At 44.0% G+C, this 13,625-nt stretch overlaps 1 protein-coding gene across 2 annotated transcripts in view; it reads right to left on the bottom strand.

Moving 5' to 3' along the window:
• Positions 1 to 13,625, bottom strand: part of C1QC (complement C1q C chain) — a 35,317-nt gene that overhangs the window by 9,012 nt on the left and 12,680 nt on the right. Inside the window, exon 1 of one of the 2 annotated variants that reach the window (XM_073570088.1) lies at positions 8,200 to 8,409. The exons of the other annotated variant lie outside the window; for it this stretch is intronic. Coding sequence (XP_073426189.1) covers positions 8,200 to 8,373 — 174 coding nt within the window. The 5' untranslated portion in view covers positions 8,374 to 8,409. Of the gene's footprint in view, positions 1 to 8,199; positions 8,410 to 13,625 lie in introns of those variants that run through there. 2 annotated transcript variants of the gene reach the window in all.

Here is a 13,625-nt window from a genome sequence, read left to right as displayed (position 1 = left end):
GTGTTTCCTCCCGCTACTAATGCACCTACACCCGACATTGCCATTTCCGTCTGTGGTTCCACTATTACTCCCCAACAACATGCCCGCTGTCTTGGGGTCATACTTGATTCCGAGCTTTCCTTTGCCCCCCACATTCGATCACTGGCTCGCTCTTGTCATCTGCACCTCAAAAACATTTCTAGAATTCGACCTTTTCTTACTTTTGACTCTGCAAAAACTCTTACTGTTTCTCTTATTCATTCTCGTCTCGACTATTGTAACTCTCTTCTAATCGGTCTCCCTCTTACAAAACTCTCCCCTCTCCAATCTGTCTTGAATGCTGCAGCCAGGATCATATTCCTCACCAATCGTTACACCGATGCCTCTACCTTGTGCCAGTCATTACACTGGCTACCTATCCACTCCAGAATTCAGTATAAACTTATTACCCTCACCCACAAAGCCCTCCATGGCTCAGCACCACCCTACATCTCCTCCCTTGTTTCAGTATACCACCCTACCCGCGCCCTCCGTTCTGCTGATGACCTGAGGTTAGTATCCTCAATAGTCAGAACCTCCCACTCCCGTCTCCAAGACTTTACACGTGCCGCGCCAATTCTTTGGAATGCACTTCCCAGGTCAATACGATTAGTCCCCAATCCCCACAATTTTAAGCGTGTCCTGAAAACGCATTTATTCAGACTGGCCTATCGCCTCAACACATTAACCTAACCTATCCCTGTGTGGCAGAGCCAAAAGTTTTACCATAACCAGGTTCCCAGCATCATGTTCCCACATGCTTTATGCATCCATTAGCCCTCTGTGTCTGTACTGTTACACACTTAACATTATGGCTGGTCCATACAATCAGGGCAACTGTTACCACCCACCTTTCGTGTCTACCTCTTTCCTCATAGACTGTAAGCTTGCGAGCAGGGCCCTCACTCCTCTTGGTATTTGTTATAATCTACTGTATGTGATTATTGTTATGCTGTAATGTCTATTGTCTGTACAAATCCCCTCTGAAATGTAAAGTGCTGCGGAATATGTCGGCGCTATAAAAATAAAATTTATTATTATTATTATTAACCCTAGCCCTAATGGGAAAATGGAAATAAATACATTTTTTAAATTTTATTATTTTTCCCTAACTAAGGGGATGATAACGGGGGGTTTGATTTACTATTTATGGCGATTTTTATGTTTGGCGTCTGTCACATGCTAAAAGACGCTTTTTATTGTAAAAATAGTTTTTGCATCACCCAATTTTGAGAGTTATAATTTTTCCGTATTTTGACCCACTGAGTCATGTGAGGTCTTATTTTTTGCGGGACGAGTTGACGTTTTTATTGGTACCATTTTCGGGCACGTGACATTTTTTGATTGCTTTTTATTCCGATTTTTGGGACGCAGAATGAACAAAAACCAGCGTTTCATGAATTTCTTTTGGGGGATGCGTTTACACCGTTCCGCCTGTGGTAAAATTGATAAAGCAGTTTTATTCTTCGGGTCAGTACGATTACAGTGATGCCTCATTTATATCTTTTTCATATTTTGGCGCTTTTATGCAATGAAAACAATTTTATATAAAAAATAATTATTTTTGCATCGCTTTATTCTGCGAGCTATATCTTTTTTATGTATTTGCTGATGACGCTGTATGTTGGCTCGTTTTTTGCGGGACAAGATGACGTTTTCAGCAGTATCACGGTTATTTATATCCATCTTTTTGATCGCGCGTTATTGCACTTTTTGTTCGGCGGTATGATAATAAAGCATTATTTTTTGCTTTGTTTTTTATTTTTATTTTTTAAGGGGTTTGCTAAGGGGATTAACTAATGGGACAGTTTATAGGGTGGGTCGTTACGGACGCGGCGATACCAAATATGTGTACTTTTATAGTTTTTTTATTTCCAAAATATGAATTTATTAGGGAATATTTTTATTTTTTTTTAATTTATTTAGCGATTTTTTTATAAATTATTTTTACACTTTTTTTTCTAACTTTATTACACTGTCCCAGTGGAAGCCACGCTGTTTGGTGGCGATATGCGTGGGGTATGTTCTCCTGATGAAGTGAGACACGAAACGTGCGTTGGGGCAGCTGGACTTCCACTGGCTTCTTGTAAGATTACTTTGCATATTTTTGCCTCTTATACTGATATCCTTTTAGTACATCCTCCAACTACATCTTGCTGGCAACATGCTTTTCATTGCAGGCTTCTGAATGGTTCATCCGTGGGTCATACTGGTCTATGGTATCTTGTACCTTTGTCTCTTATTGCATACGTTTTGTGAAAATCTTGTATATATTCCACCTGTCTCAAGATCACATGTAATTTTTTTGAATGCCTGTCTCTGCCTTTCATCACCATCCCTATATCCCGGCCAGGGCCCTTTATATGGATTTATTTCTCATAATGGCTATTTTAGCATACTATTAGGCTTCATGTATGGTATTTTATTTACCATTTGTTAGCTTAATATTGGGTTAGGTAGGTGTACCAGTTGACTACCATTGTTTATAAACCAAACAGGTTTAAGTTCATTGCATGTTATTTGCCTAGCACTTTGGAGGAGGTGTGGTCCTTATATGGACCTGGGGTGATTCTCTCACATGGCCTATTTTTGGCTTTTTAACTGTTTTTAATATTGTCTTCATGAGTGTGTTTTTTGTGTGTTTATATTAATAAAATTGTCATGATTTTTTTCTATATATTGTCATTATGTGGTTGATCATCATGACCTTTATTACACACTTCTTTTTTCTTGCTTAATGCTCTACCACAGTGAGTACACTACAGTATATACCAGTGTTTCCCAACTCCAATCCTCAAGAGCCACCAACAGGTCATGTTTTCAGGATTTCATTAGTATTGCCCAGGTGATGAAATTATCGCCTGTGCAGGTACTGCAATTATTACCTGGGCCATAGTAAGGTAATCCTGAAAACATGAACCGTTGGTGGTTCTTGAGGACTGGAGTTGGGAACACTGCTATATACCAAGAGACTGCTATACACAATAAATGAGTACACTATATACTAAGGGACTGTGCCATACACAATAAGTGAGCACACTATATACTAAGGGTGTCACGATCCATTTTTGGATGCATGGCAGCTCTGGTTTCACTATAATTTAAATGAAGTTTTTTCATTTCAGACCAGCAGGGGTTAATGTCAGTTTTCCTTGCTGGTAGCTTGCTGCAACTGCAGAGTTGCTAGATCAGCTGATGTGGGTGGTGACCCACTCCCACCATCCTTTAAACAGTCACCTGATGCATCAGCTGACTGTTGGTGATAGAGTTATTCTATGGAGACCAGCCTTGCAGTTGAAGCTCTCTGGTGTCCGGGCTACACCAGCTACTTCAGGAGTTCAGAGTCCTGTTTCTGTGTCCTCTGTGGTGTGGAGCTTGGCAGCGGAGTCTGGAAGCTAAGTTTTGTGTTTTTACCTTGCCTGTCTCGTCCTTGTCACCACCTGCTGTGTTGGTACCATCTGCAGTGGTGATGCTAGTGTCCTTGCTGGCCAGTGCAATAGCCAAGGCAGTGTGAGGTGACAATGAGGGATGAGGTTTGTGACAGAGGCGGGGGGAAGGACCCGCTTAGGGCATTAGGGGAGTGCAGGGACAGGCTCAGGTTGGAGCTCAGGAGGTGTCCCATCCCTCATTCCCTATCATTAGGGCCTTCCTCTTCCCTTTAACATCATGTTGAGTGTGTGACCCCCCTGTGGGATCATGACAAAGGGACAGTGCTATACATAATAAGTGAATACACTATATACTAAGGGACTGTGCTATACACAATAAGTGAGTACAATATATACAGTGCCTTGCGAAAGTATTCGGCCCCCTGGAACTTTTCAACCTTTTCCCACATATCATGCTTCAAACATAAAGATACCAAATGTAAATTTTTGGTGAAGAATCAACAAGTGGAACACAATTGTGAAGTTGAATTAAATTTATTGGTTATTTTAAATTTTTGTGAAAATTCAAAAACTGAAAAGTAGGGCGTGCAATATTATTCGGCCCCTTTAACTTAATACTTTGTTGTGCCACCTTTTGCTGCAATTACAGCTGCAAGTCGCATGGGGTATGTCTCTATCAGTTTTGTACATCGAGAGACTGAAATTCTTGCCCATTCTTCCTTGGCAAACGGCTCGAGCGCAGTGAGGTTTGATGGAGATTGTTTGTGAACAGCAGTTTTCAGCTCTTTCCACAAATTCTCAATTGGATTCAGGTCTGGACTTTGACTTTGCCATTCTAACACCTGGATACGTTTATTTGTGAACCATTCCATTGTATTTTTTGATTTATGTTTGGGATCATTGTCTTATTGGAAGACAAATCTCTGTCCCAGTCTCAGGTCTTTTGCAGACTCCAACAGATTTTCTTCAAGAATGGTCTTGTATTTGGCTCCATCCATCTTCCCATCAATTTTATCCATCTTTCCTGTCCCTTCTGAAGAAAAGCAGCCCCAAACCATGATGCTGCCACCACCACGTTTGACAGTGGGGATGGTGTGTTCAGGGTGATGAGCTGTGTTGCCTTTATGCCAAACATATCGTTTGGCACTGTTGCCAAAAAGTTCAATTTTGGGTTCATCTGACCAGAGCACCTTCTTCCACATGTTTGGTGTGTCTCCCAGGTGGCTTGTTGCAAACTTTAAATGACACTTTTTATGGATATGTTTGAGAAATGGCTTTCTTCTTGCCACTCTTCCATAAAGGCCAGATTTGTGCAGTGTACGACTGATTGTTGTCCTATGGACAGACTGTCCCACCTCAGCTGTAGATCTCTGCAGTTCATCCAGAGTGATCATGGGCCTCTTGGCTGCATCTCTGATCAGTCTTCTCCTTGTTTGAGATGAAAGTTTAGAGGGACCGCCATGTCTTGTTAGATTTGCAGTGGTATGATACTCCTTTCATTTCAATATGATCGCTTGCACAGTGCTCCTTGTGATGTTTAAAGTTTTGGAAATCATTTTGTATCCAAATCCGGCTTTAAACTTCTCCACAACAGTATCACGGACCTGCCAGTTGTGTTCCTTGGTCTTCATTATGCTCTCTGTGCTTCAAACAGAACCCTGAGACTATCACAGAGCAGGTGCATTTATACGGAGACTTGATTACACCCAAGTGGATTATATTTATCATCATTAGTCATGTAGGACAAAATTTGATCATTTAGAGATCCACAATGAACTTCTGGAGTGAGTTTGCTGTGCTGAAAGTAAAGGGGCCGAATAATATTGCACGCCCCACTTTTCAGTTTTTGAATTTCCACAAAAATTTAAAATAACCAACAAATTTCGTTCAACTTCACAATTGTGTTCCACTTGTTGTTGATTGTTCACCAAAACTTTACATTTGGTATCTTTATGTTTGAAGCATGATATGTGGGAAAAGGTTGAAAAGTTCCAGGGGACTGAATACTTTTGCAAGGCACTGTACTAAGGGACTGCGGCTGCACTGGGGCCCCTTGCTGGGCCGCTAATAATGAGGGCAATCTGGCCTGTTTATCCGGCCACGAGGCTCTCAGGAGACCCCGGCCAGATTGCCCTCATGTGCAGCGGGCAGGGAGAGATCCTTGCAGCTCCGCTGCCAAGAGAAAATGGCAGTGTAGCTGCAGCAATCCTTCCTGCTTCCTGTCTCACACAGCAGTCAGCAGCAAGGCTGGATGACATCATCATTCAGTGCCACTGTAGCTGTCAGAGGAAGATGATGGTGATGCTGTGGCTGTGGGAGAGTATGCGGAGAGGTGAGTGGTGCTGTGTGTGTGCGTAGCACTGCGAGGGAACGTGCAGAGAGGTAAATGATGCAGTGTGTGTGTAGGTAGAGGAGAAGGAAATGATGGAGGTGATGGGGAGAAGGTAATGATGGGGTGATGGAGGGATAGAGAGCGTGATGATGGGGTAGTGGGGAAGAAAGCAATGAGGGAGGTGGTGGAAAGGACAATGATGGGGTGGTGGGGGAGGAGGAAATGATGGAGTGACGGAGAGAAGGCAATAATGGTGGCAATGAAAAGGACAATGATGGGGGTGGTGGGTGAGAAGGCAATGATGGGGTGGTGGGGGAGTGGGCAATAATGGAGGTCGTTGGAGAGAAAGCAATGATGGAGGTGGTGGAAAGAACAATGATGGGGGTGGTTTGGGAGAAAGCAATGATGGAGGTGGTGGGGAAAAGGCAATGATGGTGGTGGTGGAAAGGGCAATAATCTGGTGGTGGGGTAGGAGTAAATGATGGAGGTGGTGGAATGGGCAATGATGGGGGTGGTGGGGGGAAAACAATGATGAGGTCATGGAATGTCCAATGATGGTCATGGTGGAAAGGACAATAATGTGGGTGATGGGGGAGTGGGCAATGATGGGGTGGTGGTGGAGAAAGCAACTATGGAGGTGGTGGAAAGGACAATGATGGGGGTGGTGGGGAAGGAGGCAGTGATGGAGGAGGTGGGGGAAAAGGCAATGATGGGGTGGTGGGGGAGTGTGCAATAATGGGGGTGGTGGGGGAAAAAGCAATGATGGAGGTGGTGGAAAGCACAATGATGGGGTGGTGGGGGAGAAAGCAATGATGGAGGTAGTGGGGAAAAGGCAATGATGGTGGTGGTGGAGAGGGCAATAATGGGGGTGGTGGGGTAGGAGTAAATGATGGAGGTGGTGGAATGGGCAATGATGGGGCTGGTGGGGGAGAAAACAATGATGGAGGTGGTGGAAAGGACAATGATGGGGTGGTGGAGGAGTGGGCAATGATGGGGTGGTGGAGAAAGCAATTATGGAGGTGGTGGAAAGGACAATGATGGGGTGATGGGGAAGCAGGCAATGATGGAGGTGGTGGGGAAGAAAGCAATGATGGTGTGGTGGGGGAGAAAGCAATGATGAGGTGGTGGAAAGGACGACGATGGGGGTGGTGGGGGAGAAAGCAATGATGGAGGTGGTGGGGAAAAGGCAATGATGGTGGTGGTGGGGGAGGAGGAAATGATGGAGGTGGTGGAATAGGCAAGGATGGAGGTGGTGGAATAGGCAATGATGGTGATGGTGGAAAGGGCAACGATGGTCGTGGTAGAAAGGACAATAATGGGGTGGTGGGGGAGGAGGAAATGATGGAGGTAGTAGAATGGGCAATGATGAGGGTGGTGGGGAAAAGGCAATGATGGTGGTAGTGGAAAGGACAATGATGGTGGAAAGGGAAATGATGGGGTGGTGGGGAAAAGACAATGATGGTGGTAGTGGAAAGGACAATGATGATGTAAAAGGCAATGATGAGGTGATAGGGGAGGAGGAAATGATGGAGGTGGTGGAATGGGCAATGATGAGGGTGGTGGGGGAGGAAAAGGCAATGATGGTGGAAAGTGCAATGAAGGGGTGGTGGGGAAAAGGCAATGATGGTGATATTGGAAAGGATAATGATAGTGGAAAGGGCAATAATGGGGGTGATAGTGGAGGGGGAAATAATGGAGGTGGTGATATGCGCAATGATGGGGTGGTGGGGGAGAAGGCAATGATGGAGGTGGTGGAATGGGCATTGACAGGGTGGAGGGGGAGAAAGCAATGATGGGGTAGGGGAGAGGACAATAATTAGATGCTGGGGAAGAGGACATTGAGAGGTGTGGGGAATTGGGAAGGGAGGAAGGGGGATTTATAATGGATTTAGGAACAGGGGAGGTGGAGGAAGACGTTATCACTTATTATGTTTAACACAGTCCCTTAGTACATAGTGTGCTCACTTATTATACATAGCACAAACCCTTAGTATATAATGTACTCACTTATGTATACTACAGTACCTTAGTATATAGTGTACTCGCTTATTATGTATAGAGCCATCCCTCAGTATATAGTGTAGTCACTTATTATGTCTAACACAGTCCCTTAGTATATAGCGCACTTACTTATTATGTATAAGAGAGCCCCTTAGTATATAATGTACTCACTTACAATGTATAGCACCATCCTTAGTTACATAGTTACCTCTTTTTGCTATGTATAACACCGTCCCTTATTACATACTGTGGAGAAACGGGGTCAGTACGTACTCTCGTCTGATGGCCTGGCTGCCTTTAACAAGACTGCATGGACCAGGGCTCATACCACTGAACACCTGCTCTATCTCCCGGTGGGCAATACACTACACAGTCAACACAGGGTTAGGGTAAAACAGTGTGGTAATAATTTATTGAACCACAACACCCAATAGCAAACAGAAAAATCCCAGAAATTACCTCAAGATGGTGCACATTACAGGGTTTCACCCTTCCCTTCCGTTGACTCGCCAGGATAATTGTAGATGTTATGTCCAAGCTCCCAGGGTCGCTACTCCACCTGTGATACGCATGCAGAAAGGAGGCAACGACAGGCATAGGGAGATAACCGAGAGCAGTCCTGTGTACTTTCATCCGAGTTCGAAGTATCCTGAGCTGAGATTCTGAAGAGTGACACCAACCAGAAGAAAAGAAGTCTCTTTTATACCCGAGGCAGGAGATCTATTTTTAGATTTACCCAGTGTCCTTCAGTCCAGCCTTTCCCTATCTACCTTCAAAGTCAACAAACTGGTTATAGAATACAACACAACTAGCATATCAGCACACAATAAACAAAGATAACCATACACTATGTACAAGTCACTATTACAGACTTACACAGTATGTTAAATGGTATGCAAGTCTGCCAATATACAGATAAAAATTCTTCTTGGTTTGCAAAAACATGGTTGTCTGGGAAATTAAGATACAATCTGGTTTCTTCACACATACCATCCTCTCTAGTTATATATGGTGCCGTCCCTTATTATATAGCTTCCTCTGCTGTTATGTACTGCGCTGTCACTTGCACAGTGTATTCTTGTTATTTTTGTTATTCACAGCTCCCTCTTTTATCACAGTCCGTTCTCTTGTTAGATATAAAATGACTGCTGATGGAGGAGCCGGTGATCAGACTAGCAGTCCATCAGCTCCTCCATTAGAAAATAAGCTTTCCCATGCTCCATCAGCCATCATTGTATTATACAGCTAACAAGACAGGACGGTATGTAATAAAAAACAGGGCTCTATATAATCCAATATGTAAGGGACGGTGCTGTACATAGCAAGAGAAGGCACTGTATAAGGGATAGCAATATACATAATAAAGGAGACTATGTAATATATATACATGTATGTTTGTGTGGCTATATACTGTATATACAGTATATATATATATACACAGTATATAAATATATATATATATATATATACAGCCCTGGCAAAAATTAAGAGACCACTGCACAGTTTTATAAAAATCAGCTTCTCTACATGTCTGGCAGCCATTCCATTCCAGTGTCAGTTGAATTCTGACCAGAGTACACCTCATTCTACCTAATGTGCTTCTGATTAGGTGATCACCTGAACCAAATATTATTTAACGAAGGAAAGTATAAAAAACCCTGCTGTGGTGTTCACAATCCTCTTGCAATAGGAAAAGCTGGATAGCAAAACAAGTGTTCGTAATATCCCAAAAGTAATAGGAATGAAAAAATAACTTTTGACCATGCCAAATGAGTTGAAAAGAAAAGTCTTGAGTGAGGAAAAGAAGGGCTTCTGGCTTTACTAGCAGAGGGATACAGTGAGCGTCATGTTGCCACCATCCTTAAAATTTGTAATACGGCAGTTCATTATAACAAGGTCAAGCAGCAGACATTGGGGACAACAAACCTACAGACCAGCAGAGGGCAAAAACGACTCTCCACTGACTGGGATGACATCTTATTTGAATGTCACTCAGCAACCGCAGGATGACATCAAGTGACCTACAAAAGGAATGGCAAATCTCATCTGTGGTGAAGTGCATGGCAAGAACAGTTTGTAACAAGCACCTAGAGGCAGGGCTCATGTCATGTAAAGGTAGAAAAAAGCCTTTCGTCAATGAGAAGCAAAGGAGAGCCAGGCTGAAGTTTGCCAAAGACCATAAGGATTGGACCATAGAGGACTGGAGTAAGGTCATCTTCTCTGATGAGTTTAATTTTCATCTTTGCCCAACACCTGGTCATCTAAAGGTTAGACGAAGCCCTGGAGAGGCATACAAACCACAGTGTTTTCACCCACTGTGAAATTTGGTGGAGGATCAGTGATGATCTGGGGATGCTCCAGCAAGGCTGGAATTGGGCAGGTTAATATTTGCAAAAGACATATGAATCAAGCCGCATACAAGGTTATCCTGGTAAAACAGTTGATTCCTTCTGCTCAGGCAATGTTTCCCAACTCTGAGGACTGTTTTTTCCAGCAGGACAAAGCACCATTGTAACGAATGTAAGCAGAGGCACAGATGTTGCAGTGTACATTCGTTTATTGCTATTTTTGTGGAACCACGGGACCAAGGACTGTGGTGACTCTGAAGGGGGCTTGACTATGCGAGCCCCAGACACCCGTAGTAAGACCCCTCGAACAGGATCAGATTGGAATGTCCAGGGAACGCAGGTGCTACCTCCAGTTAGACCCCGGACACATGGAAGCTGGCCCAGTGGAACAGGTGGACTGGCAGGGATGACAGGTAGTAGAGGACTTTACAGATTACAAGAGGCTGAATGAGACGGAACTGGAACAAGCAGTACTGATGACATCCTGGGTAACGGAGTGACTGACGGCTGAGCGGGATGGTACATGCAGAAGCCGCACTGGTATCGTCCCGGGAACGGAGTAAAGAGCCGCTGATACACAAGCACGGCAGTAAAGGGAGCTGGAAACTAGCAACAGGAAACACTTGATACTCAGACGCCTCCTCTATGGCAGAGGAGCCAGAAATAGTACTTGCTTTTACACCATTGGTTCGGAGAATTTTTGAAAAATGCGCACTGTCTCTTTAAGAGACCAGGAGTGCGCGTGTGCCCTCAGAGTCATACCCGGAGACCTGCAGGAAGCAGCAGCAAGAGGGGAACCAGGGACCGAGGCAGGGCAGAGGGGAGCAGACCGAGAGCGGGTACCCCGACGGGACCCCCACAGAGATACGGACACTGGCACTACAGTACCCCCCCTTTCGCCCCCTCTTTTTCAAGCCTGGGAGAAATCTCTCCAGTAGGAGGGGAGCCTGAATATTCTCTTTGGGCTCCCAAGACCTTTCCTCAGGACCGAAGCCCTTCCAATCAACCAAGAAAAAGGTCTTTCCCCTTACGCTTTTTATGGCCAAAATATTCTCTACCTCAAAGACATCCCCCTTGCTGATGGGATCAGGAGTGGTACCTGGGTCCTTTAAGAAGGAGCTCAAGACTACTGGTTTGAGGAGGGAAACATGAGAAGAATTAGACACACGTAATGAGGCAGGCAATTTCAATTTATATGAGACTGCATTGATCCGTCTCAAGACCTCAAAGGGACCAATGAAGCGGGGACCCAATTTGTAGGAGGGCATTTTCAAACGGGTGTACTTGGAGGAGAGCCACACTTTATCCCCGGGCAGAAAAGTTGGAGCATCCAGGCAACTTTTGTCCTCATGTTTCTTCATTCGTTGTGAGGCTTTTTCCAAGCATGCTTGGTATCTCTCCATACTTCAGAAAACTCCTCCACAGAAGCATTAAACATGTCCTATTCTGATCCTCAAAATCAGAACAGGACATTCTCTGACCCTCACAGATCTCGTTCTCAGATACGTGATTTTCACAAATGTGTGAACGGATCTTTAAAACTCTAAAAGTCCGTGTGCTGTCCGATAAAATAATCTGGCATCACACGGACATTTCACACAAATGTGGAATGTAGAATAAGGGATTTTATAGATAACATAACAGATAACTCCACGTCACACAGTTCAGTTACAGAATATTTACATCCAGGCACTTACTGCTGACCTCTCATCTGCTTAGAGACGCTTTATCCTGTTTAATCTCCATCTGGTCAGACCTTCATGTCGTCCTCTTCCAGCCATGACTTATCTTATCAAGATGATTGCTGTAGCCCTGAAAATTACATACATTGTATACATACAGTACCTGCGTCTTCGGCCGGGGTCACACTAACTGACGCAAAATACGGTCCGTATTTTACATGCGTAATACGGATGAATGACCCCTAAATAGTGCTCCGTATGTCATCCGTAAGCAAGGTGTGGTCGCGTATTTTGCGCATGTCAGCATCCGCATGTAATCCGTATGGCATCCGTATGGCGAGATTTTCTCGCAGGCTTGCAAAATGGACATTTAACGGTTTTGAGGCCTGCTAACTATTTAAATCATTAGCCTGCACCTTATTTATTGGTTCAGGAACAGGTGGCTGCCTCCATTCTGTCCATTTGTGACCTTGCCTTGACTAGGTGTGTTGCTGTTGTATGTGCAACATGGCAGACAGTCTGACTTTCAACACAACTGAGCAGGTTCTCTTCAACTGGCTTTTGTCACGCCGCTTTGGTCAATCATACCCAGTGATAGTGGATCCGAGGAGGAGGAGACGCATGTGGGTCCATCCACTTTTGAGGCAACGACTCACAAGAGGTCATTTTCACCGCCTCTATTCTTCTCTGCGGGAACATCCTGAAAAATTCTACCAATACTCTCGCATGAGCCTTGCAACATTTGATCTACTCTTGGAGACAGTGCGCCCTGGGATAACCTTTCAGGACACAAGGATGCGCAAAGCGATATCTGCAGAGGAGCGACTTCTACTCACAATACGGTATGTACTACACAACCACACTCTCTATGTTCATGATATGTTGCCCAAAGTATGTATTTTTGGCTTCATGGACTAAGTTTAATGCCCTCATCTTATTCCAGATATGTTTAAGCTTATTCTAAAATATATACTTTATTGAAAACCATAGACATACACGAACACCATGCAAAATTTAATTGCTGATCAAAATTGTGACCCTAGTTATATAAGATAGGGTAGGGGAATCACAGGCCTATTTCACCCCTAATAGGCCCTTTTCTTCCCCCTGCCTAGCAGCGGAGGTTGGCACCCTCTTGAAGCGCAATTGGCGCCCCCGCTCCATGAAGGCTGTCCCTATTCGCCCTATTAAATGCTACTCTTCAGAGCAACAATATCAGAGTACAGCACATAAACACAAAAATATGTAATCGCCAAACAGTCACCATCCTTTACTTCCAATAGTCATAGACAATCAAAAATACATAGAATGGGGGGTATAAAGCCAGTAATCGATAAGCAGACTTACTTAAATTTGTGGAAAAAGCGGAACTTGGAATTTGGCCTAAATTCCCTATTTACCAAATTCCCTGCCTACCAGCGGGTCTTTTACACCCTACTTTTTCCGGTGCCCCCGCACCACGTCGACTGTCCCTCACTGACCCTATATTTCCATAGAAGATACAAATTAAATCCTAGGGAAAGGGGACCAAGTACTAATAGACTGTTTGGCTAATCTGAAAAAGGGTCATAAACAGATTGGGCTAGGACCATCTCAATTTAAGAAATAAAAAATCATTTTATGTGCATAGAGGTTACTAGTCTTAAAGGCACCAATAATTAATATCCATAGGAGTTAACGGTTTCAAAAGGCACCAAAAGCGGTTTTGGTGCTTTTGGTGCCTTTTGAAACCGTTAACTCCTATGGATATTAATTATTGGTGACTTTAACGGTTTCAAAAGGCACCAAAAGCGGTTTTGGTGCTTTTGGTGCCTTTTGAAACCGTTAACTCCTATGGGTATTAATTATTGGTGCC

This window comes from Dendrobates tinctorius, unplaced genomic scaffold (assembly GCF_039654945.1).
Source record: "Dendrobates tinctorius isolate UK_male_01 unplaced genomic scaffold, ASM3965494v1 ptg000028l, whole genome shotgun sequence".
NCBI classification, from domain to species: domain Eukaryota; kingdom Metazoa; phylum Chordata; class Amphibia; order Anura; family Dendrobatidae; genus Dendrobates; species Dendrobates tinctorius.
This window is presented reverse-complemented; position numbering and strand designations above follow the sequence as displayed.